General features: G+C 40.0%; 1 protein-coding gene across 2 annotated transcripts in view; it reads left to right on the forward strand.

Annotated features, from left to right (window-relative positions):
• The window catches only part of cdkal1 (CDK5 regulatory subunit associated protein 1-like 1), a 508,040-nt gene that overhangs the window by 112,285 nt on the left and 370,489 nt on the right, over positions 1-25,266 (forward strand). For both annotated transcript variants that reach the window (XM_073024019.1, XM_073024017.1), the window contains exon 6: positions 3,269-3,317. In XM_073024019.1, the coding sequence (XP_072880120.1) occupies positions 3,269-3,317 (49 nt within the window). The remainder of the gene's footprint in view (positions 1-3,268; positions 3,318-25,266) is intronic.

The following is a 25,266-nucleotide window of genomic DNA, read 5'->3' on the forward strand; positions in this document are numbered from 1 at the left end:
AATTATTCAGTTCATCAGCCATTTCTTCCTCCCCATTACTACCTTTCAAAAATGGCTTTATCAACTCACAAATATTCCCTTTAGCTATTCCTCCCTCTCCCAAGCATCTCTGCGCTTTTATTTGAAGAATCTCTTGTGTGGCACTTTATCAAAGGCCTTCTGTAACTTCAAATACAATATATCAAGTTGTTTCCCCTTATTTTGTCTTAGAGTCACAACCTCAAAATTCCAAAAGATGACAAGCTAGATTTAAAAAAAATAATTCCATACTCATTCTGCCCAAGCAATGTACGCAAAATGCTGGAGGAACTCAGCAAGCTAGGCAGCATCTATGGAAGGAGTATAGTCGACGTTTTGGGCCAAGACCCTTCATCAGGACACCTGTGGTACTCTTCCAGCATTTTGTGTGTGCTGTTTGGATTTCCAGCATCTGCAGATTTTCTCTTGCTTGTGATCTGACTTTGCCCAATGCTATTTCCTTAATTATGGATTCTGGTGCTTTTTCTAACTACCCTAGTAATTGGTCTATGGATCCCACTTTTCTTTCTCTTCCTTTTTCAAATAGTGAACTTATCCAAGTAATGGATGCATTTGCTTTGGAAAGAATAAAGCACATTGCTGTGATTAGAAGTTAATTTGTCAGTGGGACAAATATGTAAGATCAAATACTTCCTTCATTTGGCATAACAAGAAACCTTGCCATACACTTCAACTGCTGTTGGAATGGTCCTCAATTGTACAACAAGCAATTTAAATGTAATAGTAGACTCAAAATAAATACTACTTCCACTAAGTAGTCCTCTCAGCATTTCTTACTGGGTAATCCTAAAATTATAGACAAGAAGAAATGACTAATTATAATCTTATCATTGATGGACAGAAACATGGGTGTAATCTTGAGGCATTTAGGGTGAATACAAAACAGTACTGAGTGGTCTAGTGAAGTAAATTCTTAATTATAGGAAGTATATTCCATTTGTTTTCCAAAAAGGCATTTTTTTAAAACTTTCAAATTGGTTGTTGGTTACTTGTGCCTGGAAATCAATTTTGTGTATCCTATTTCTTACCTTTTCATGAAGCTAAAATTTTTAGATACCCATCACAAATATTTGGATAGTACTAAAGCAGATGCTGGAAATTAGAAATAAAAGAGGAAAATGCTGGAAAATTTATCAGATCAGGAAAAAAAAGTAAAGCAAAACAAAACTGGCAATCAATATTTATTAAGTCATTATATTAGCCATCGTGAGCAGTGGTCAAAATGGAACACAATTTAAACTTTATGTCATGAAGTCTTAGCATGCAAATTATCAATCTTCATTACACTCACTTTATTTTACTGAATATAACCACTCTAAGACTAGACCTTAACAAATGTCAGTCTTACTGAATTGGTGGATGTGCGATCATTCAATAGAGTAAACCGTTTGATTTTTAAGCAGCTGGCCTGTGCTGTGCATCTGCTTTTGAACAGTCGATTTCCTCCAGCATAGTGTGTTTTTACTCCTTTCCATAATTTACCAATTGCATAAGGGTGACAATGTCATAAGGTATTGGAGAAATAAGCAGGTGATAACAGAAAGAAAATAAAAAGGGAAAATGAGTGTTAAAATTGATATCCTGAAATTCAACAGTGTCATATCCCAGGACATGGGAGAGACATAAATTGCTTTGGGGCTGAGAATGACATTGAAGAAAGATCATCATGGCAAAAAATCAACTAAGAGTTAAATTGAATGGGAATGAAGAAGTGAAGACAGGCACTTTGATATGGTGGAAAGAAAACACAATTTGAGAAATTAAAATATGAATATCTAATACAGTTGAAGTAAAAATATAAGCTCTCGAAACTGGTTGAAATCTATTATGCAGGGTAACTGGGGTAAGGTATCAAATTGATCAGATATTTTCTCTGTTGTGAAATAGTTTCTGTTGTAGCTTAGCTATCTGTTTAAATGTAGATGGGGTTAAAAAAGTAATTTTCTGTCATACACTTAATGAGCAATGTAATAATGCATGGACGTTGAACTCCAGTCTGTTATTTGGTTTAGTTGCAGCAGAGTTGAAGTGCACATAAGCAGAAGCATCATCTTATAATTTAACATGATATCATTGGACAAGGGCGTTTAAGCTCAAGAATACAGCGGTGCTAGAAAGTTGGTGAACCCTGTAGAATTTTCTCTATTTCTCCATAAATATGAGATAAAGAGAACCCAATTAACTAAATAACCACAAAAATACTATACTTGTTCATGTAGTTATTGAAAGGAATGAGTTGGGTTTGATTGAGTTCTCTATCTAGTTTCAGGGCTTGCTTGAAGGTTTGATCACATTTTAGATCATATTTATGCAAAAATAGAGAAAATTCTAATGGCTCTACAAACCTTTTAGCACCACTTTACAAAGGAGATCCAATGGTTATTGAATTTGAAAGTGGAAGGTATTTGCATGTGTAAACTGGAAGAAATGCAGGAATAGAATTTGGAAATTCTGAATTCATTAGTGCCTTGAGGGAATCTTGGGGAAAACCACACTAAAGACTATTTTAATAATAGGTTATGTGCAACACGCTATGTCATGCTTCTTTACTGTGCAAGCCCAGTTTTGTTACTTATTTACTTCAAATCTTGAGTGAGGCAAAACAAGATTGCTGTAGTTGACCTCAGCTTCTGCTACTGTATGCTGAACAAAAAACATACATGTGTAGTAGTAACAGTGAGGAAGGGAGTTTTAGTTGCACCTGATTGAAATTTGGTTAAATAAAACCTAAAGTGCAGACATTAAAATTACTATTTTGAAAATGCTGGAGGTTTACAGAGATCCAAATAAATAACTTCAGGAGTAAAATGCACACATTGAAAAGTAAATCTTATGTGAGAAATGTACAGCTTCTATTCATCGTATGAATTGTCATCTTGAATTTTGAAGTGCAGAATGGATCCATTTATTCTCTCTTCAGATTCATACATGTGCCCATTCAGTTATATATTTCCCAAAAGTATTGTAAGTTTATTAAATGGAATATTATTCTTACTCTTTGGCAACCTTCAGGACTGAATATAACTGTTTCAGATTCCACTGATTTGCTCGTGGAAAGATCCTCTTAATCTGCGGTGAAGACACAAGAGACTGCAGATGCTGGAATCTAGAGCACCGAACAGTTGATTCAGAGGTCCTCCAGCAGATTGTTGCTCTTAAACAGCAGTTACTAAAGTGGATTATGACAAGATTATTCACAAACTTTAATTGCGAATATTTTTCCCTTCAGGTTCAGCAAATAGATCGTGTAGTTGAAGTTGTGGAAGAAACAATTAAAGGTAAGTAGGTGGCCCCCTTTGATTTATATGCATGCCTTTACAAACATTTTTCTGTATTTGTATTCAGTTTCTTAAATCCTGTTTATGCTCTAAAGCAATATTTTGTTATGACGTTAGTTTTGTGTAGTTTTCCATTTCATTGATCAAGTTTAATTAGTATTTTAAATTTAACTTGAAGTGGCTGAGTATGCTATATTATTTACTAATCTCACACAAAACTGGAAATAATGCCATGTATTTGAGTTTAATATTCTAAAATCTTAGTTGTTTGCTGATTCTTTTTCAGGTTTTCAATGCCAAATAGCCCTTCCTCTGTTTTGTAGGACATGTTGAAATCATTTTCAGGAGAATTTGCTTTAAACATAGAAAACCTACAGCACAATACAGGCCCTTCGGCCCATAAATGTGTGCCAAACATGTCCCTACCTTAGAAGTAGGGACATGTTTTACCCATAGCCCTCTATTTTTGTAAGCTCCACGTAGCCATCCAGGAGTCTCTTATAAGACCCTATCTTTTCCGCCTCCACCACTGCTGCCGGCAGCCCATTCCATACACTCACCACTCTCTGGGTAAAAAAAAAACTTGCCCCTGACATCTCCTCTGTACCTACTTCCAAGCACCTTAAATCTATGCCCTCTCACGCTAGCCATTTCAACCCTGGGGAGAAACCTCTGAAAAGCCACACGATCACTGCCTCTCATTATCTTGTACACCTCTATCAGGTCACCTCTCATCTTCCATCACTCCGAGGAGAAAAGGCCGAGTTCACTCAACCTATTCTCATAAGGCACGCTCCCCAATCCAGGCAACATCCTTGTAAATCTTCTCTGCACCCTTTCTATGGTTTCCACGTCCTTCCTGTAGTGAGGCAACCAGAATTGAGCACAGTTCTCCAAGTGGGGTCTGACCAGGGTCCTATATAGCTGCAACATTACCTCTCGGCTCTTAAACTCAATCCCATGATTGATGAAGGCCAATGCACCGAAGGCCAATGCACAGAGTCGACCTGCATAGCAGCTTTGAGCGTCCTATGGACTCGGACCCCAAAATCCCTTTGATCCTTGACACTGCCGAGAGTCTTACCATTAATGCTATATTCTGCCATCATATTTGACCTACCAAATGAACCAGCCTCACACTTATTTGGGTTGAACTCCATCTACCATTTCTCAGCCCAGTTTTGCATCCTATCAATGTCCCGTTGTAACCTCTGACAGGCCTCCACACTATCCACAACACCTCCAACCTTTGTGTCATCACCAAATTTACTAACCCATCCCTACACTTCCTCATCCAGGTCATTTATAAAAATCACAAAGAGCAGGGGTCCCACAACAGATCCCTGAGGCACACCATTGGTCACCAATCTCCATGCAGAATATGACCCGTCTACAACCACTCTTTTCTTTCTGTGGGCAAGCCAATTCTGGATCCACAAAGCAATGTCCCCTTGGATCCCGTGCCTCCTTACTTTCTCAATAAGGCTTGCATGGGGTACCTTATCAAATGCCTTGCTAAAATCCATCTACACTACATCTACAGCTGTACCTTCATCAATGTGTTTGGTCACATCCTCAAATCCTTGTGGCTCTTTAAAAACTCTCTTCTTAGTTACCCACTTAGGATTGAGAATGACCTGCTTCCATTCCACTTCTGTGGGATCTGAAGTAATTGATGTGGTCAGTGTTAGACTCCGAGTCTCTGCAGTCATGGACTCAAAGTACTTGGTGGGGCATGAACTTATTTTCAGTGCTAGTCAAAAATGTTCCTTGTTTGCTTTGAGCAGTTGAGGGCCAGGGATTCCCTGCAGTTGATGAGAATGTTGCACATTTTCCAGGAGACTTACAAAATATATACAAATCTCTTTATCTTTTTATCTGGCAATCTATCTTAGAGCTTTAAAAAGAAAATTGTTTTGGGGATCCGGAGAGGGACATGTGACTGACATGGCCTACCCAATGAAGTATAATTAGAGACTGAGTGCTGATCATTTGGAGAGGGAGAGGACATTTGTGCTGTCAGTGTAGTTGGAGTATTTAGCAGAAATTATACTGTATACAGGTGTCCCCCGCTTTACAAATGTTCGCTTTACGCCACTTCGCTTTTACAAAAGACCTACATTAGTAACCTGTTCTCGAATTACAAAGAGGATTTTCGCTTTTACGAAAATTTTTCCCATATAAATTAATGGTTCTTTGCTTTACACCATTTCAGCTTGAGAAAGGTTTCATAGGAATGTTCTACCTTTGTAAAGTGAGTGGGGGGGGTGGGGGGGAGAGACACCTGTATTTCTTCAGCGCCTGCTGTGAGTAATCTAGATTTAGATAAGTACGAAAGAGGAAAGATTTTGTTATTTATACAGTCTTTTTCTCAAACATCCAAAGACTGTACTGGCTTACTGTAGATGAATTTCATCTTTGGCATCTGACTTGAAGTATTGTGTACAGTTTTGGTCATTCTGTTATAGGAAAGGCATTGTCTAAGTGGAGATGTTTATGTGGATGTTGCCCGAACTAGAAGCTTATAGGAGGAGGTTAGCCATATTGGATCTTTATTTGTTGGAGCATAGGAGAATGAGAGGTGACCACATAGAAGTTCATAACATCGTGAGGATATTGATAAAGGGGATGTTCAGAATAGTTTCACCAGGGTTGGAAAGTCCAAAACTAGAAAATACAGGTAAAAGGTAAAGAGAGGAAAGATTAAAAAAAACACTTGAAAGGTAACTTCTGCCAGAGCAGATGGTTGAAACAAGCACAATTGCAACATTTAAGAGACATTTGGAAAGGTATATAGAGGCGAAAGCGCTTGAAAAATTATCGGCTAAGCACAGACAACTGGGACTAGCAGTGATCAGCATGGACCATTTAATTCAAAGGGTCTTTTTCTGTGCTGTATGACTCACTGCCTGCTGAGATAATTCACAAGATATAGAAGCAATCCGTGTTTCTGAAGTTTAGCTTTGTCCTTTATTGTCAAAGGTGGTATTGCACAGTGAGTGGAGGATGATAGAAGCCCATGTTAAATGCAAAGCCCATCCTCTTTTGTATGCTTTGGTGAATGAGTCAACAAAACAGTTGTGCACCATATAATGTCCATTCGGACAAGGTCTGATCACATACACGTCCGTAGTCCTGATAGGAGAATGTGACATAGCGAACGTAAGCAATCTTGTGTATCACGCGTCTCTTGAGTGTAGTAGCGTTATCTCTCAGTTTAATTTTCTTTCAAAAATATTGCTGTAAAGTACATCGTGGCTTCCGAACGCAGCAAAACCACTCCTAGTGATAGCAGCAGCAACAGGCAAAGTATATAATATGGTGTTCCCACAGCGTTCAAATCACATAACGTCGGATTTCACAGAACGTATCGTGAACATTAAGCGACGCATACCTGTAATTCAGACATCAGCTTTAAAACACGAGGAAAATTTTTGTGGGCACCCAAATTAGCAGAGGATCTGTTTCATTCCCATTCAGTTGATGGAGATAAGGGATTAAGAGGGGCCAAAGGAGGACATGCAGAATGGTTGGTGCTGTTCTTTGTGCTTTGTTTGAGTTGCACCATGGTGACGATTATGCCCTTATGTGAATTTAACATTCAAGATTGTTAATTGTCATTCGTCAGTACACTAGTATAAAGGAGAATGAAATGGTTGTTACTCTGGATCTGATGCAGCATAAAAAAACATATTAAACATAAAGAATACAATAAAAACAATAAAAATAAATATAAATACAATCCTATAAAACAATGCACAACTAGCTGTTATATGCATAAAATGATTGTATGTACATAAAGTGATGCTCGATGACATGTATGAAATGGTGGTGGGGTGGGTTAATGGGTAGTGGTGTTGAGCAGCTTGACAGCTTAGGGGAAGTAACTGTTTTTGAGTCTAATTGAGTCTGCACTGTGATGGGTGGAATATCTTCTGAGAAGTGGAAAGGAGGAGTAGAGCAAAGGAAAGAATACGTGGCTGAAGGCAAGGAGACAATCTTTATTGGTATTGTTGGATTTGCTATCTTTCTTGAAAATCATGATGACTGTGACATGTCTGAAGCTTCTGAAACCAGATTTTGGGCATTTGTGAATGCAAATCCATATTGCCAGCTTTTGGACTTCAGCGGGGGTGCTGCCTCTCCGCTTTGTGTCTGTGTACTCACTGTCATGAACTTCAGTTCTGAATGCAATTTGCTTAATTTTTTCTGTACATTGGGTGTTTGACGGTCTGTTTTAATAAGTTATATTGGCTTTCTTTGTTTTGTGGTTGCCTGTATATAGTATACATACTTCAATAATAAATGTACTTTGAACTTTGTTTCTTTGGTCTTGCTTTTTTAAATTTGTCTTAAGACCTTAGTTTCATTTCTTTGATGGTAGAATGTGGTGGCAATGATGGACAGAATAGTTTGCTATACGATAGCATCAATGTCCTTCACTTCAAGGTTAAAGTCACAGAAATAGCTTAGGTTTTGGAAGAAAAATTGATGTCATTGTAATTATAGCATTTTTCAATAGTTCAATAGGTTTCAATAGGTAAATTTAATGTCAGAGAAATATATACAATATATGTTTTTAAATTCTATATATCAAAGAGCTTTAAGATGTCACTAATTGAAGTAGTATTTCAAGTTGCTATGAACAAGATCTATTTGTGTGATGCTAAAAGGGTTAATTAGTAAAAAACGATCTACTGCTTTCTCAGCTTATATGACGAATAAACTCTCCTTGGACTTTCAACCAGGTATAGGAATCAATTTCTACTGACGTTTTAATGACAAGCTCTGCCATCTTCTTCCACTGGTAGACACAAAGTAGCTTCTTTGTTCGACAAAACAAGGCACAGCTGGCATCATATTCAGATGCTTTCAGTGGAAAGGTTTGCTGGCCCAAAGTGTAGATAATGAAACTACATACAAACTTCACACCTGCTGATTCGCCTCCATCCCACAGACACCAGCATCATCTGGGATTCACAGCTTTTAGGAATGCATTGTTCCAAATTAAATCCACAGTACATTTTCAAGGAACAGAAGACTGGTAGCCAAAGCCATTTGCTAAATGTAAATGACTTAAACCCAAAACTCACTCTAACATTTATAGGATCCCCTGTGAATGCAGAGCAGTGTATATTGGCCAGACAGGGCGCATGGTGGAAACCTGCACCAAGGAGCACAGGAGGTGTATCTGTTTGGGTTTCCTGGAGAAACTGGTGGTAGCAGAACATTGCATTCACAATGGCCATAGGAATGACTTGGACAGCAGAACTATGTGCCATGCCTATGAGTTTTGGGAACCTCTGGTGAAAGAAGCAACTATTATGACACACCCATGGGTTTTGAGTCCGCCTGGTGAAGGAAGCCTTTGAAATAAAATTAGAGAGGAAAAGAATTTTAACAAAGACAAAGGTCTTGCTTTAAGTAAGAAGTGGAATTCAATGGTAAACAAAGTAGGATAGCAGAAACCTGATTGGATGAGGACTAACCAATCAGGAGGGATGGATGACAGGTATATATGTACCACCGAACTAGATATGCTTAGACATCATCCCTGATGAAGATGGCAGAGTTTGTCACTGAAACATCAATAAATATCGATACCTGTACCCGGCTAGAAGCCCGAGAAGAGTTTATTCGTTGTTTTAGTAGTTTATATCACAGCGGCGTGATGCTCTAGAGGTCATGCAGTGTTCCTAACAATGTGGTATTAATCAAACTCTCAGTATTACATACACTTGCCATTGGATCTGGTGAGGATACCAGCTGCTATGTTGGAAGTTTTAAGAGAAGAAATTTAGTGCTGAACAACATTAAATTTAGTTTTTGTGGATTTCAATTCATTCGGTGGAACAGACATTTTTATATTACCATCTCCATTTGGGCAGTTACCAAGGGCAACCTCTGCTAGCTTTTTGCACATATGCTATACTAACAGAACTTACATAGGACACAGTATGCACTTATGTTTTGATGTGTCATTACAGAGCAGCCATTTGAATGTTTACTTAGCATCTTTAAAGCTGCCTTTGAGGAGATTTTATATAATGATTATATATAATTATATAATATAAGAGGCCTGGTTGAAGAAATCTCTGACAATTTATCATTAACATATCACCTGCAGCACAAAGGGTCCAACAACAAGGGGGTTTTGCTTACAGTGAGATGCAGAACACTTGGACACAGCAGCCACTTCGGGTCCACTCAAAGGTTTATTTGTCTTGTACATCTTTTTTTATGATCTCGAGTCTCTGCTGGATATTAAGAACATCAAGTACTGTAATAAGCTAGACTTATTTTGTGCCTTTGTTGTGTTGTTGTCTGGACTTGTTCCGTACTGTTATGCTGAATTGGTGCGCCATGATTGTTTGGATGTTTTTATTGTGATCGCAAGACTCTTTTGGATATCACTAACAGAATACTGTAAGTCTGGTTCACTCTTTTATTGGTGAGACCGGCAGTGGAGTTGTGTTGTCTCACCTGTGCCAAGTCTAGGCCCTCGCCATGAAGTTGCCCAGAGGTGGAGATGCCACAGCTGCTGTGGGAGAGAGCAGCTGGAATCCATGCTGGGTTGTGGGCTGACCTCTCCTCTCGGTGCTGTCCTCCGTTGTTTGCTCAATGCTGCTCTCTGTTGTTCGCTCGGTGCTGCTCTCCAGTGTTCACTTGGCAGAAGAACAAGCTTTACCAGGACAACTTACTATTAACCTATAGTCATGCCACTCAGGGTCTTGAGTTTCATATCTTTCTCTTTGTGACTGTTTGGTTTTTCTGAAATTGTGAATATTTGTGTTATGTGCATTGTGCTGTATGCTTTTGGTAATGTGTTTTGATCCTTGGCCCCAGAGGAATGCTGTTTCGTTTAGCTATATTCATGTATGGTTGAATGATAATTAAATGAACTTGAATACACTCCACTGTTGTTATACTATGATTAGAAATGCCTGCTGTTCCATCCCTAGACCACATTTCGTGAAATCTGACCATCTGGCTGTCTTGCATGTAGGCAGAGGCTAAAGAGATAAGGACATCAAAGAGGTGGTTGCAGGAGGCAGAAGAGAGACTCATCAGAGGAACTAAGCAAATACATCATGGTTGTCTGGACTTAATTAAAGACTGTCGTAGATGAATGTGACCCTTACAAAATTATTCCGAATTCCCCTCAGCCTGAAGCCCTGGATGTACCAGGAGATCCACAAACTGCTGAGGGCCAGATCAGTGGCATTCAGCTCTAGCGACCAAGTAAAATACAAGAGGACCAGGTACAACCTCCTGAAAGCCAACGCACATGCAAAGTGGCAATCCTGGACCAAACTTGAATTACTGAAGGATGCTCGACAGCCGTGGCAGGGCCTGAATGCTATCACCTCCTACAAAGTGAAAACAAGTGACAATAAGGTTTCACTCTCAGATCAGTTCAATGCTTTCTGTGCTTGCTTTGACCGTGAAAATATAGAGGCACCTTCACGAACTTCCACACCCCCTGATGACTCTGATTTCAGTCTCTGTGGCTGACATGAGAGCAATCTTAAGGAGGGTGAACCCACAGAAAGCATCCAGCCCAGGCAGCGTACCTGGCCGAGTACTGAAGACTTATGCTGATCAACTGGCTAGAGTGTTCACTGATATCTTTTAACATCTCACTTTGGCAGTCTGAGGTACCCACTTGCTTCACACAGGCTTCAGTTATACCAGCGCCAAAGAAGAACATGGTAACCTGCCTCCATGACTATCATCCAGTAGCACTTACAGCTTTGAGAGGCTGGTGATGGAACATATCAACTCCTGCCTGACGAGCATCTTGGATCTGGTCCAATTTGCCTACCCTCACAACAGGTCAACAAAATGCCATTTCAACCGTGGAACATCTGGACAGTGAAGATGTATGTACATTAGGATACTCTTCATCGACTACAGCTCAGCATTCAATACTATCATCACCGCAAAGCTAATTAATAAGCTCCAAGACTGGCCTCAAAACCTCCTTGTGCAACTGGATCTGCTATTTCCACTCTTGGCAGATTCCAGTCAGTTCAGATTAGCAACAACATCTCCTCCACAATCTCCATCAGCACAGCTGCACTACAAGGCTGTGTGCTTAGCCCTCTGCTTTACTTGCTTTACACTTATGACTGTGAAAGTGAACCACGGGTCCAATGCAATATTTTAGTTTGCTGTTGACCCTATCGTTGGCCAAATCAAAGGTGGAGACAAACCAGCATATGAAGGTGATACCACAGCAACTTCTCACTCAATGTCTGCAAGACCAAGGAGATAAGGAAAGCAGAGGTACATGATCCTGTCCTCATCAGGGGTTCAGAGGTGGAGAGAGTCAGCAACTTGAAATTCCTCAGTGTTATCATTTTAGGATCTGTCCTGGTAACAGCACATAAGTTCCATTACAAAGAAAGCACTGCAGTGTCTGTACTTTAGAAGTTTGTGAAGATTCAGCATGTCATCTAAAATTTGACAAACTTGTAAAGATGTGTGGTGGAGATTATACTGACTAGTTGCATCAGGGCCTGGTATGGAAACACCAATGCCCATGAACAGAAAAGCCTACCAAAAGTAGTGGATACAACTCAATCCATTATGTGTAAAGCCCCTACCCACCTTTGAGCATATCTACACGGACACTGTCGCAGGAAAGCAGCTTCCATCATCAGAGATCCCCAACGTTCAGACACTGCTCTTTCTTGCTGCTGCCATCAGAAAGGAGGTATCAGTACTGTGCAGAAGTCTTAGGCACACATATATATAGCAAGGTGCTTATGACTTTTGTACAATGCTGTATATTGGTTAAATTAGGAAGGTGGTTGGAAAACACAAATAAGACTTCTTAGCTTTGTGTTAGCTCAGTGGTATTAACTTATTTGGTAACTAGAAATACATAATAGAGAGTACTGTGCAAAGGTCATGGGGCACATTCAGACACACCCAGGTCTTTTGCACAGTTATGTACAGGAGCATCAGGACCCACATCACCAGGTTCAGCAACGTTTATTACCTCTCAACCATCAAGTTCTTGAACCATAGGGGATAACTTTACTCACCCCAACACTGAATTGTTCCCACAACTTAATGGGCTCACTTTCAAGGACTCTTCATCTCATTTCCTCAATATTTATTGCTTATTTTTAAACTATTATTATTTTGTTTGCCTTTTTTGTATTTACTGTGAATGCCTATAAGAAAATGAATCTCAGTTTTGTATATGGTGACATACATATACTTTGATAATAAATTTACTTTAAATACTTTGAATAATGTCAGAATTTCTTAAGAAAGCAGCAACTATTACTAAATAGTTTAATTTCACAGGATTGTTCTTAACTAAATTTGCCTTTGTTGTGGAAGGATTTACATCAGACTGCTCCACTAATGAAAATCTGATTGTTTTCACATGAAAAGGATCACTTAAGACTGTGGGATGTTTAGTTTTTCTTTTATCTGTGAATGATACACATTCTGTGTCACAAGCCATATGGTCTATATTGTTTTTCAAAAAGGCAATTTATGCATGCCTGTGTTCTGAATTGTAGGGGAAGAAGGTAAATGCTATGAATGTGGAAAGAAATGCATGGTGTGATTTTGTCACTAATGTTAGATAATTTATGTTCTGAGTGCAGTAGTCATCAATTTTTAGAGGAGATCATTCCACATTGAAGCAAGATTTTAAAAAAAGTAATTACAGCATTTATTCTTTAACAAGATTTTATCAGAAGCAGGTGGTGAATTTTGTCAAAGTGTATTTAAACAGTGTCCAATTATAACAGTCCACATGGTATTCTTTTAATCATTTACGAGATGTGAGCATCTTTGGCAAGGTCACCAGTTTTCATCTGTTCTAAAATGATGGATGAAACGGAGAATGTAACATTTATAAATGGAGCAGAAAACTGCAAAAGCTGTCAGTTGGAAAGAAAAATGTACTGGAAATACTTAGAAAATCGAGCAGCATTTATAGGGGTATAAACAAGACCACTGTTTCAGATGAAAGACTCATTGTCAGAACTGGCAAATAAAGAAGACCAGTCAAGTCAAGTCAGTTTTTATTGTCATTTTGACCATAACTACTGGTACAGTACATAGTAAAAACGAGAAAACGTTTTTTCAGGACCATGGTGTTACATGACACTGTACAAAAACTAGACTGAACTACGTAAAAAGCAACACAGAGGGAAAGAAAAAAAAAACTGCACTAGACTACAGACCTACCCAGGACTGCATAAAGTGCACAAAGCAGTGCAGGCATTACAATAAATAATAAACAGGACAATAGGGCAGTAAGGTGTCAGTCCAGGCTCTGGGTATTGAGGAGTCTGATAGCTTGGGGGAAGAAACTGTTACATAGTTTGGTCATGAGAGCCCAAATGCTTCGGAGCCTTTTCTCAGACGGCAGGATGGAGAAGAGTTTGTATGAGAGGTGCGTGAGGTCCTTCATAATGCTGTTTGCTTTGCAGATGCAGCATGTAGTGTAAATTTCTGTAATGGCGGGAAGAGAGACCCCGATGATCTTCTCAGCTGACCTCACTGTCCGTTGCAGGGCCTTGCGATCTGAGATGGTGCAGTTTCCGAACCAGGCAGTGATGCAGCTGCTCAGGATGCTCTCAATACAACCCCTGTAGAATGTGATGAGGATGGGGGGTGGGAGATGGACTTCCCTCAGCCTTGGCAGAAAGTAGAGATACTGCTCGGCTTTCTTTGCTATGGAGCTGGTGTTGAGGGACCAAGTGAGATTCTCCGTCAGGCAAACACCAAGAAATTTGGTGCTCTTTACGATCTCTACCGAGGAGCCATCAATGTTCAGCGGGGAGTGGTCGCACCGTACCCTCCTGAAGTCAATAACCATCTCTTTTGTTTTGTTCACATTCAGAAACAGATTGTTGCTCTGCACCAGTCCATTAGCCGCTGCACCTCCTCTCTGTAAGCTGACTCATCGTTCTTGCTGATGAGACCCACCATGGTCGTGTCATCGGCGAACTTGATGATGTGGTTCGAGCTGTGTGTTGCAGCACAGTCGTGGGTCAGCAGAGTGAACAGCAGTAGACTGAGCACACAGCCTGGGGTCCCCCCATGTTCAGTGTGATGGTGTTGGAGATGCTGCTCCCGATCCGGACTGACTGAGGTCTCCCAGTCAGGAAGTCTAGAATCCAGTTGCAGAGGCAGATGTTCAGGCCCAGTAGGCTTAGCTTTCCAATCAGTTTCTGAGGGATGATTGTGTTGAATGTCTATGCACAGCATTTGAACATAGTGTCTTTTTTGTCCAGGTGGGTTAGGGCCAAGTGGAGGGTGGTGGCAATGGCATGAGTTGAGCGGTTAGGCTGGTACACAAACTGCAGGGGGTCCAGTGAGTTGGGCAACAGGGTCTTGACATGCCTCATGACGAGCCTCTCGAAATACTTCATGATGATGGATGTGAGCGCAACAGGGCAGTAGTCACTGACAGCAGGACACTGAAGACTTCTTTGGCACGGGGACGATGGTGGCGGCCTTGAAGCACGTTGGAATGGTGGCGCTGCTCAGGGAGATGTTGAGCATGTCAGTGAGAACATCTGCTAGCTGGTCTGTACATCCTCTGAGCACTCTACCAGGAATGTTGTCTGGTCCAGCAGCCTTCAGTGGGTTGAACCTGCACAGGGTTCTTCTCACATCAGCCACGATGAGACACAGCACCTGGTCATTTGGAGGAGTGTGTTTTAAGTTGTAGGCAAGTGGAGAGAAAGGGTCGGGTGCAGACCAAAGTTTTCTAGGTAACAGAACATCAGAAGAGAAAGAGAGCAACAAATTAGAACAGAAAAACAGTGCTATGTATATGGGGGGGGGGGGGGGGGGAGAGAAAAGAAAGGTGTTGGCTACTTGATATTGTTTACACGTAGAATCATAGAACACAGCAGCACAGGCATAGACCCTACAGCCCATTTAGGCCATGCTGAACTGTTATTCTACCAAGGCCCCTTGACCTGCACCTGGATAGGCCTCCATACCCTTCTCATCCATGAACTTATCCAAACTTCTCATAAATGTTACAATCCAACCCTCATCCACCACTTAGAGTGGCAGCTCATTCGACATTCTCACCACCCTGTAAGTGAGAAAGTTCCCCCTTGTATTCCCCTTAAATATTTCACCTTTCACCCTTAGCCTAATACCTCTAGTTTTAGTCTTACCCAGCCTCTGGAAAAAGACTGCTTGTACTTCCCCTATCTATACCCCTCATAATTTTGAATACCTCTATCAAATCTCCCCTTATTCTCCTACACTCCAGGAAATAAAGTCCTCAGGTATTCAACCTTTCCCTGTATCTCAGGCCCACAAATCCTGACAACATCCTTGTAACTTTTCTCTGTACTCTTTCAATTCTATTGATAACTTTCCTGTAGGTAGGTGACCAGAACTGCACAGCACTCCGAATTTGGCCTCATAAATGTCTTAGACAACTTCAGCCTAACATCCTAACTACTGTATTGAATGCTCTGATTTGGTAAGGCCAATGTACTAAAGTTCTTTTTACAACCCTGTCTATCTGTGACAGCACTTTCAAGAAATTATGAATCCTCCTGTTCTACCACACTCCTCAGTGCCCTACCGCTCACTTTGTAGGTCCTACCTGGTTTGTTCTTCTAAATTGCAACACGTCACACTTGTCTGCGTTAAGTTCCATCTGTCATTTTTCAGCCCATTTTTCCAGCTGGCTGAGGTCCCATTGCAATGTTTGATAGCCTTCCTCGCTGTCCATTATGCCCCCAGTCTTGGTGCCATCTGCAAATTTGCTGATCTAGTTTATCCACATTATCATATAGATGACAAAGAGCAATGAATCCAGCACCTATCCCTATTTCACATCACTAGTCACAGGCCTCCAGTCAGAGAGGCAACCATCTACCATCACTCTCTGGTTCCTCAGTTGCTAGTGTATGCGAGGCATTATGATGTTCAGAGTAGTAGTAGAAGCTGATGAACGTGTAATGGAGACATTTATAAGATTCTTAAAACAGTCAGATGGATGTAAGGACCCAGCAGAGGGTTATGGACTTTGTAGCATCGTGGGCTGAGGGACCCATACTGTGCTGTACTGTTATATATGTTCCATAACTCTGTTGGTCACGTATCTTTCTGGAGGGAAATGGAAAGGTCTCAGCTTGAATTGTTGACAGTCCTTTTCCCTCCATAGATGCTGCCCAACCTGTTGGGTTTCTGGTTTGAATTCCCCACTGTTATCCAGTATCTTAGAAGGGTGCATTTTATCATGGTAGTGAATTGAATTGACTTTATTACTTACATCCTTATACATCTCCATCTAAATGTGTAATGTCCAATTTATAGTAATTTATAATAAATAGTATGTACAACAGGATAGTCAGTATAACAGAAATATAGTTGTGTCAGCATGAATTAAGCAATCTGACGGCCTGGTGGAAGAAGCTGTCCTGGAGCCTGTTGGTTCTGGCTTTTATAGTGCAGTACCATTTCCTGGATGGTAGCAGTTGAAACTGTTTGCGATTGGGGTGACTCAGGTCCCCAATGACCATTTGGACCCATTTTACACATCTGTCTAATGCTAGTGAATGAAAACAGTAACTGAAATGGAATTCCAGACATTGTGTGTGAGCCCTCCCAATTGAGACACCATGTGGATGTGAGCTTTGTGGTTCAATTTAAATCATATGCAATGGAATAAAATGAAGGTACCAGAGTCACTGAATTTTCAGGCAAGTAATTTACTTTAAAAATGCAAAGAGTAGAAAGAGTTCAAATTGCAATGAGCTAGCAGTGGTAGATAAACCAGCCTTGCTCATTGCATTCAAGATTGTTTGTGGAATCTGTGACTCCAGCCTGAGGGAGCACCTACAATGTGGGGCAGAACTAATACCTGAAAAGTGCACGTGGGCATCTAAATCTGGAGATGTCTAGAACCAGAAATGTTTGGTTAACAGTACGCATGGCAAAACAGCAAACCAAAACAAAGCATGGTCAAAGCAGTCTTGGTATTATAGATATTGCTGATTGCGAAATATAAGTCCTAATTGCGGGAGGGAGGGTACCCAATGTAAATTTCTACAAACAGTGCAAGGTAAAGACGAAGTGGGATTTTTATGGAGAGGACAGGATGAGAAGGTCAACCTGAGAACGTGAGTAGAAAACAACAGAAAAGTCTCACAGAACAGAAAAGATTCAAAGCGCCAACATGCTGCACCTCTTTCTATTTACAGGTTCTTTTATTATTAAATCATATTCTGTTCGATGGAGAAATTATACAGTGATAAGTATACTGCAGCAGGCAATCAAAATTCCGAGGTGCAGGGTGAATAAATATTTTCTTAAGTATGATATGTGCATATCTTTAAGGCATCTCTTGTGATTGCAGCAGCAACATTTTCCAATTACAGTTACTGTATACAAGTTTTATGAGGTACCCACATGCAAATTCCCATGTTACAACAACCCAAACTGCAGTGGAATTAAAAATCAATGAGAAGTAATTAGAACCCAATGCTATGGAGAAAATCCTCCATTCCGCTACAAAAAGGTTTCAACTTTGATTTTAGTGGCTTGTTGGCCTGAAACACTTGATTTGGCTTTCTTTGTAAAAGTAAGCTATTTTTGAATACAATGCCTATTTTGTGAGCTGTGTAGCCTGCAATACCCTTATTTTTATTATGGCAGTTGATGCTGAGCTCACCATAAATTATCATACCACAGGAAGCGCCTCTGGGCACCAGGCAGTTTTCAACTGGTTTGACTGACACTGGAAATAGGTGCTTTTCTTAGTTCAGAAGATAATTAAGTTCTGTCACAGAAGTTTGTTTTTCTTGGTGATATTTTGCATATGTGACTCACTACCACTGGCAGGAGATGTAAATTTGGGATTAAACGAAGGGCTGTAATTCAAGTCCTTAAATTGCTTCAAAAGCTGTTAACCATAGTTGTTGAATGTCTGGGGTATCATGGAGACAACAGAATTGTGTATGAAAAATGCTCTGTTTGAGTTTCCTGAAAGCATGTTTATTATTAGATGCAGCATTTCAATACAATTGCAAATGACTATTCCATTGCTGAAACTAGTTTAGAGTAGTCTAATTTATGTTTTGTTAATTTAAAAACTCAGTTGTAAATGATAATTTATAATCTGTTGAAATTGCAAGTATTGTCTAAAGCACAATGTTATTCATAATAATCAGTAAAAATGAATGACTTAAGAATATGATTCTCATGATATAACAACCAATCCATTAATAAAAGTAGCTTCATGCGTTGGAACCATAGTGTCATGAGGATTATCTACCTACCATTGTTAGATTCGATTGTTTAATTCTTAGATTAGACTCTTTGATTGTTATTTTCTTTGCAGTTTAACAATGAAATATCTACTTGTTTTTTACAATTCAACCGCCAGGACTTAAGAACTTTTTAAAAGCTATTATTAATGCTTTTTGAGATAGTGATTTAGATGCATATCATATTTTTTACTGAGTTAAGTATTGTATGTTATTAGTTTTGCTACAACAAGTGTATGGGACATTGGAAAAAAAGTTGAATTTCCCCATGGGGATGAATAAAGTATCTATCTATCTATCTATCTATCTATATAATTACTTATCTGCAAGTAACTGCTTACTATGTTTCTTTATGGTCACAATATGTACAGTCGGCCCTCCTTATCTGTGAATTCTGCATCCGCGAATTCAACCAAACGCAAATCGCGAAAACCCGGAAGTTCTCTTCCAGCACTTGTTGATCGAGCATGTACAGACTTCTTTTCTTGTCATTATTCCCTAAACAATGCAGTATAACAACTATTTTACATAGCATTTACATTGTATTAGGTATTATAAGTAATCTAGAGATGATTTAAAGTATATGGGAGGATGTGAGTGGGTTATCATGGATCGGGATCGGAAAAAAAATCGGAAGTTCTCTTACTAAGTAAGTCGGAACAGGTACATCCGGTATTATTTAGCGTCAGTTAGTCAGACATTTGCATCCGTATATAGTATATATTTTACCTTTCTATGCATATAAAACACTTAAGAACGTATGTTTCAGCGCTGGGCTCTGGAAGTTCTCGAATTCGATCTAGTGACAGATCGCTATGGAGTGCGCTCGCCACTCTGCTGGGTTGATGTGGAGGATCAAAAGACCAAAACCCAATAATTGAACCACTGCGTTGCTTAGTAATAATTGTAGCTTTCATCAGGGCAGGGCCTTTCTCACTTTATCCTTTAAAGTTGTTCCGATCGTTGACCGATGTAGCCCAATGCTTTTCCAATGACCGATGGCTTTTCACCTCTTTCCGATTGTTTTATTATTTCCACTTTATCTTCAATCGTTATCGTGATTATTTTCATGAACAGAAACACTGCGGATTCAGTTCTCTGCTGCTGGGTCCTAATGTCCATCGCATTGATACAAGTTGAATAAGGGACTTGAGCATCCGCGAATTTTGGTATCCGCGAGGGGTCCCGGAACCAATCCCTTGCGGATAAGGAGGGCCGACTGTATATCCAAATTCAGTGTGTTCCCCTAGTGATATTATGATTATGGAAGCATGTCTTGGTACTGCTTTAATTGGTTAACCCTTGTCTACAAATTTGAATGGAATTTAACTTATCTTTGAGTATAAAAATAACTGCTCCATTCTGGTTGCTATCTTAGTTCTTCTGTCTCTCTCTTTGCTTAGCAGACTTCTATCACTGACCATTTCAATTTTTCTTTGTTCTATCAATGCTTAATAAAACAGTAGTGAAGCAACAAGTTTTGTGTCTCTTTCCTGACTTCTGAAAGAACCTTGGATTAAAATATCAGAATCTCAAAATTGGCACAGTCAGCTAGCATGGTTATGAAGATTTAGGACTCAGAACAGTCAAGGACAAAGTGGAATTTTTAGTGTGCAGCAATAGGAGTAAGAACTATCTCTGTTCCAATTTGTCTGAGAGAAAATTAGATTTGGCTTCAATACATCATCGGATGGGACTTACGAGTGAGGAAAGCTACTATGTTGCTATTTTGTAAAAAGAGATCTATATAAAAAATGCAATTTGGTAGAGTGTCAAAAACAATTAAAACACATAAGGAATGGAACATGGATTAAAAAAATTAAATGCATGCAAGCCAGTAGGGTGTGAGAGAATAATTAAATATGTGCAACATAGTGGAACACGGAGTTAAATGTGTGCAAGCTGCAGCACAGTTCATCTACCAGTGGAGTATATGAGAAAAGCTAAAAATTCAGTTGCAGGCTATTAATACTTTGTGATCGCGGTCAAAGTAATAAAAACTATATATGAATTAGGATTGAAATAAAACAATGGCCAAAGTCATGAAACCTACGAGGAACTCTTGCCTGAATCAATCATTGCAGTTTGATAGGATTTATGAAGAAGTGTGGATGGAAAATACCAACAGTGTTAAGTTTATTAAGATCCTGAAAATGCCTGAGGGAAAGGAAATGGCAGCTACATTTAGAGATGAGACCACGTGGTCAGTTTGATTCAAACATATGAGTGATTGAAAGATTTAGAGAGGCGAGTAAAGACTTCTACTAATCAAGAGAAACACGAAACTTGCAATAAACTACAAAATCAACATGATACATAGAGTAAACGGTCTGAAGAACAAATCTTTGCATTCTTAACTGAACGACTGGAAAAAACAATACAGTAATTGAATTGATGTGCATTGTATGGACTTTCAAAGCAGACTAAAACAAAATTGAAAAACACAGCTGTGACTTCAAGTGGGTGGTCCTGCTAGTGACACTTTCAGTGATGCTACTTCTAAAGCTCTACCCAAGGATTAACAAGCTACGTTGAACAGTCCCTGGAGGCAGCACCACCATCTGAACACTGAGTCATTACAGGATGGACAGAACATAGACTTTGTAGTGGGCTCTAGCATCTCAAGCACAGATGATTGTAATGAAGCAACAGGTTTTGTGCCTCTTTCCTGACTTCTGAAAGAACCTTGGAATAAAACATGAGAATCCAACAATTGGCATAGTTGGCAGGACTGACTGTTTAATCATTATTTTCTTTACAGTTTAACAATAAATCATCTGCTTGTATTTTACATAGCTACCTATATGCAAGTGTTATGACCTCAGCCCCCTCCTTTGTGAGAATCGCAAGAGAGAGAGAGAGAGAGCCTTACGGTTTGGAATGTGGGCTGGTCGCTCAACAAGACAAAAGCCTCGGACATAGCCATTGTCTTGGGAGACACCTTTGTGGAATAAGGAACTGGCCTACGTGTAGACCCTCAGGACAATGTGAGATGGGTGATGGGGGAAAGATTGCCTCGCCCCCCCCCCCCCCCCAACCCTAATGGACATCTACAATCCTGCCAGTCCAGATAAAAGGTGGGCTGCCGAGGCGGGGCCTCAGACGCACCAAGGAGACACACGAAGAAGACACGATAGCGCTTCCCGTCGGAGCGGGAAGCCATTCTGAAGGAAGCCACGTGCGTTAGATTCCGGATCGGAAGTCTGTGGCTGGACCCAAAAGGAAAAACCGCTTTAACTAACAGCAGGGATTTGCCTCGCAAGGACGACGGGCAAGTTGTCCTTTTCTCTCTCTCCAACCCGTGAACTGTCAGCGGTTCCCGAAACGGGGAAGTCTGCAGACTTTGAGTGACTCTTATACCCAATTGGACTCAGTATCCCCTAGACAACGATAGAGCTAATCTTTGATTGATTATTACTACACCTGTGCTTTAGATTCAGTTTTGACGATGTATATGATCTGAATGTTTTGTAGTAACCATACGTTTGTGCCCCTTTATAAATAAAAACGTTTGAAAATAGTAGCACCAGGCTTCAGCGGACCTATCTATCTTTGCTGGTAAGTCACCCGGTTACTGGGGAATGTAACACAAGTAATTGTTTACCATGCTTCATTGTTGTCACAATATATTTATGCAAGTTCTGTGTGTTCCCCTATTGGTTATACAAAGTATGATTCTGGAAGCTTCTTTTAGTATAGCATTATTTGAAGAACCTCTATTTTCTCTGTTAATTCTTATCTACAAGTTTGAATGAAATTTTCCCTATCTATGGGTATAATGGTAGCTGTTCCATATTGGGCGCCATCTTAGTTCTTTAGTCTCTCTCTTTGCTTAGCAGACCTCTTATCCCTGACTATTTCAATTTTCTTTGTTTCTAACAATGCTTAATAAAACAATCATAATGCAACAAGTTTCATACCTTTTTCCTGACTTCTGAAAGAACCTTGGATTAAAACATAAGAATTCAAACAACAACATTTAAATGTCCTTTTGATGTAATGAATATAGAGAAAATATTGTTTTCCTCCCAACCTCAAGTCTGATTTGATACAGATGGAAACCTTTTATGTTAGATGCCAGTCACTTTTCAATGATGCAACTTGAATAATTAGCAATGCCCAGCGCTGTGGTTAAATCTAACAAGAATGGTTTCAAATTTCAATGGGATATGATATTTAAAGAGAATTTAAGAGGCCAGAAGTCATGTGGATGTCTGTATAATATGTACGAATATTGGACTTTCTTAGAGTTTGCCTTTTTTCTACAGGTATTCTGCTTCTTTATGTTCAGTAAGCAAAATGCTTACATGGATATCCTGACGAAGGGTCTCGGCCCGAAACGTCGACAGTGCTTCTCCTTATAGATGCTGCCTGGCCTGCTGTGTTCCACCAGCATTTTGTGTGTGTTACATGGATATCTCTGTTCTATCTTTGTCACTCATGTTTAATTGCAGCAAGCTGGCTCTCTTTATGAAACCGGACAGCAAAGTGCACGAGGCATTAGAATAGCAATAATCTTATTGAATTCTAAATCAGGGGGCATATGGCATTCACTCTTTTCCTCATCTGCTGACAAATAAGTGGGTTGGTGATGTGGTCTGGGAAGAAATCAATCAGGGCAGCCCTTCTTTGGCCCATACTTTTAACAACTTGAAATCAGTTTTGTTTCTTGGGTCAGCATGTCTCTCGTTTCATAGTGAAAGTCATCACAACCTTAAATTTTTTGTCTTGAGTTAATTCTACACCACATATGCTTATAGACTTACACTCACCTCTCCTTAAAGCCTGCTCTTACTTGGAGAGAATTCTGTAGGCCAAACAGTGGGAACTCACTCCTGTTGGTCAGAGAGCTCAAGGAAAATGGAGAGCCTGTTCTACTTGAAGTGGTGACGTCTTAGGAATGCCTTGAGAGTGTGTTAAGCCCTGACTTTTTTCCACTTTACTCCCTTAAACCTACCTATTCTAGCTTTATTGTCTCTCAGAATATCCCCGCTTTATATTTATTTATCAGCTTAGAGAGGCAGTACGGAATACCCTTCCAGCCCTACAAACTGCACTGCTCCACAACCCCAGTTTAACCCTAACCTAATGATGGGACAATTTATAATGTCCAATTGACCTACCCGAACCTGGAGAAAACACGCGCATTTCACGGGGAGGACGTATAGACTCCTTACAGATGATGCTGGAATTGAACTCCAAGCTCCGATGCCTCGAGCTGTAATAGTGTCACACTAACTTCACTAACATTCAACCTTATTCAAAGTACATTAAAAATTAACAATGCTAAAATTAAAACAAAATATTAAAACAATAGAAAACAGTTTGAAGTATATATTTATAGCAATTCATCTGAATTTAAAAAAAACTGTCTTTGGGCTTTGATCTGAAGTTATTTCTAATCATTGAAGTGAATGTCCTGTCCGTACAATATACAGATTTCGCAGTGTAAGAGCTGTGAAGTGTACAGATGTTTGCACTGCTTTGCTGGACTGGTGCTGTACAGTTGTACCAAGATCACTGATAAACTGAGCAGGGCTTTTGCTCAGCAATAATGATATTTCAATCATGTAGTAAAGCTCAACAGTTTTGAGCAGAGCAGTTGATATTTAATCCAAGCCAATGTATTTGCAGGTTGTGTCTGGGCAATGAACGGGTTCCATATTTAGCAACATCCCAAAATTGATTTATCCCTAAGCTGGCAAAAATACAAAAATCACTTGATACGGGAGCGCATTAGTACGTAGGAATGTCCATATGTGGGGCATTAGTAACCCAAGGATGGCCTATACCTATAATGAGCCTAAAAACACTATCCGAGCTCTTGAGAACATTTATGGACTGTTACGTACCCCGTAACTGGGTCACTTACCAGCAAAGATAGAGAGGTCCGTTGAAGTCTGATGGTACTATTTTTAATAGTATTTATTGATAAAAATACACAAAAATAATATCAATGCAAACATACAGATAATATACGTCGTCAATACTAAATCTAAAAGCACAGGTATAATAATAATCAATAAGAAATAGCTATCGTTGTCTAGGGGATAATGTATTGTCCGATGGAAATATAAAAGTCACTTTAGTTCATTCAGGCTGCAGCTTTTGGTTGGAGAGAGAGATGGATTTTTAGAACTTGCCCGTTTTTCCTTTTTATGATGTCGATCCTTCGAAATGTCGTCGGTGGTGATCTCTTCTTTAGTTAAGCCGTCTTCCGTGGTAAGGCCTCAATCCCGGGCAACAGGAAAGGACACGTGGGCCCTCCACCGGCTGTCGCTATTAAACGCTGTCACGGGATTTCTAGCGTTTCTCCTGGTGCATCTAAAGGGGTTGTTCCCCAGACCTTCTTTTATCCTTACTCACGGGGTCTCAGATGTCAATCAGGTTGGAATGATGCCACCCCTCAACCAGCCCTCTTTTGGTCATTCCCTGAGGGCTTCGATGAATAGCACAGTACTCAATACACAATTCCGTCTCCAAGAGACAATGGCCGTTTCCCGTGGCTTTGTATCGCTGAGGGGCCAGGACATTCCAAACCCCTTGTGGATTCTGCGCGTCTCTCTCTCTCTCATTTCCTGGGTCTCCTGACCTGAATTAATAGCGATCTTGCGATTCTCAAAAAGGAGAGGGCTACTTTGTACCCTTCGGCCCCTCAGAGTTGGGGCACA

This window comes from Hemitrygon akajei, chromosome 20 (assembly GCF_048418815.1).
Source record: "Hemitrygon akajei chromosome 20, sHemAka1.3, whole genome shotgun sequence".
Taxonomy (NCBI): Eukaryota; Metazoa; Chordata; class Chondrichthyes; order Myliobatiformes; family Dasyatidae; genus Hemitrygon; species Hemitrygon akajei.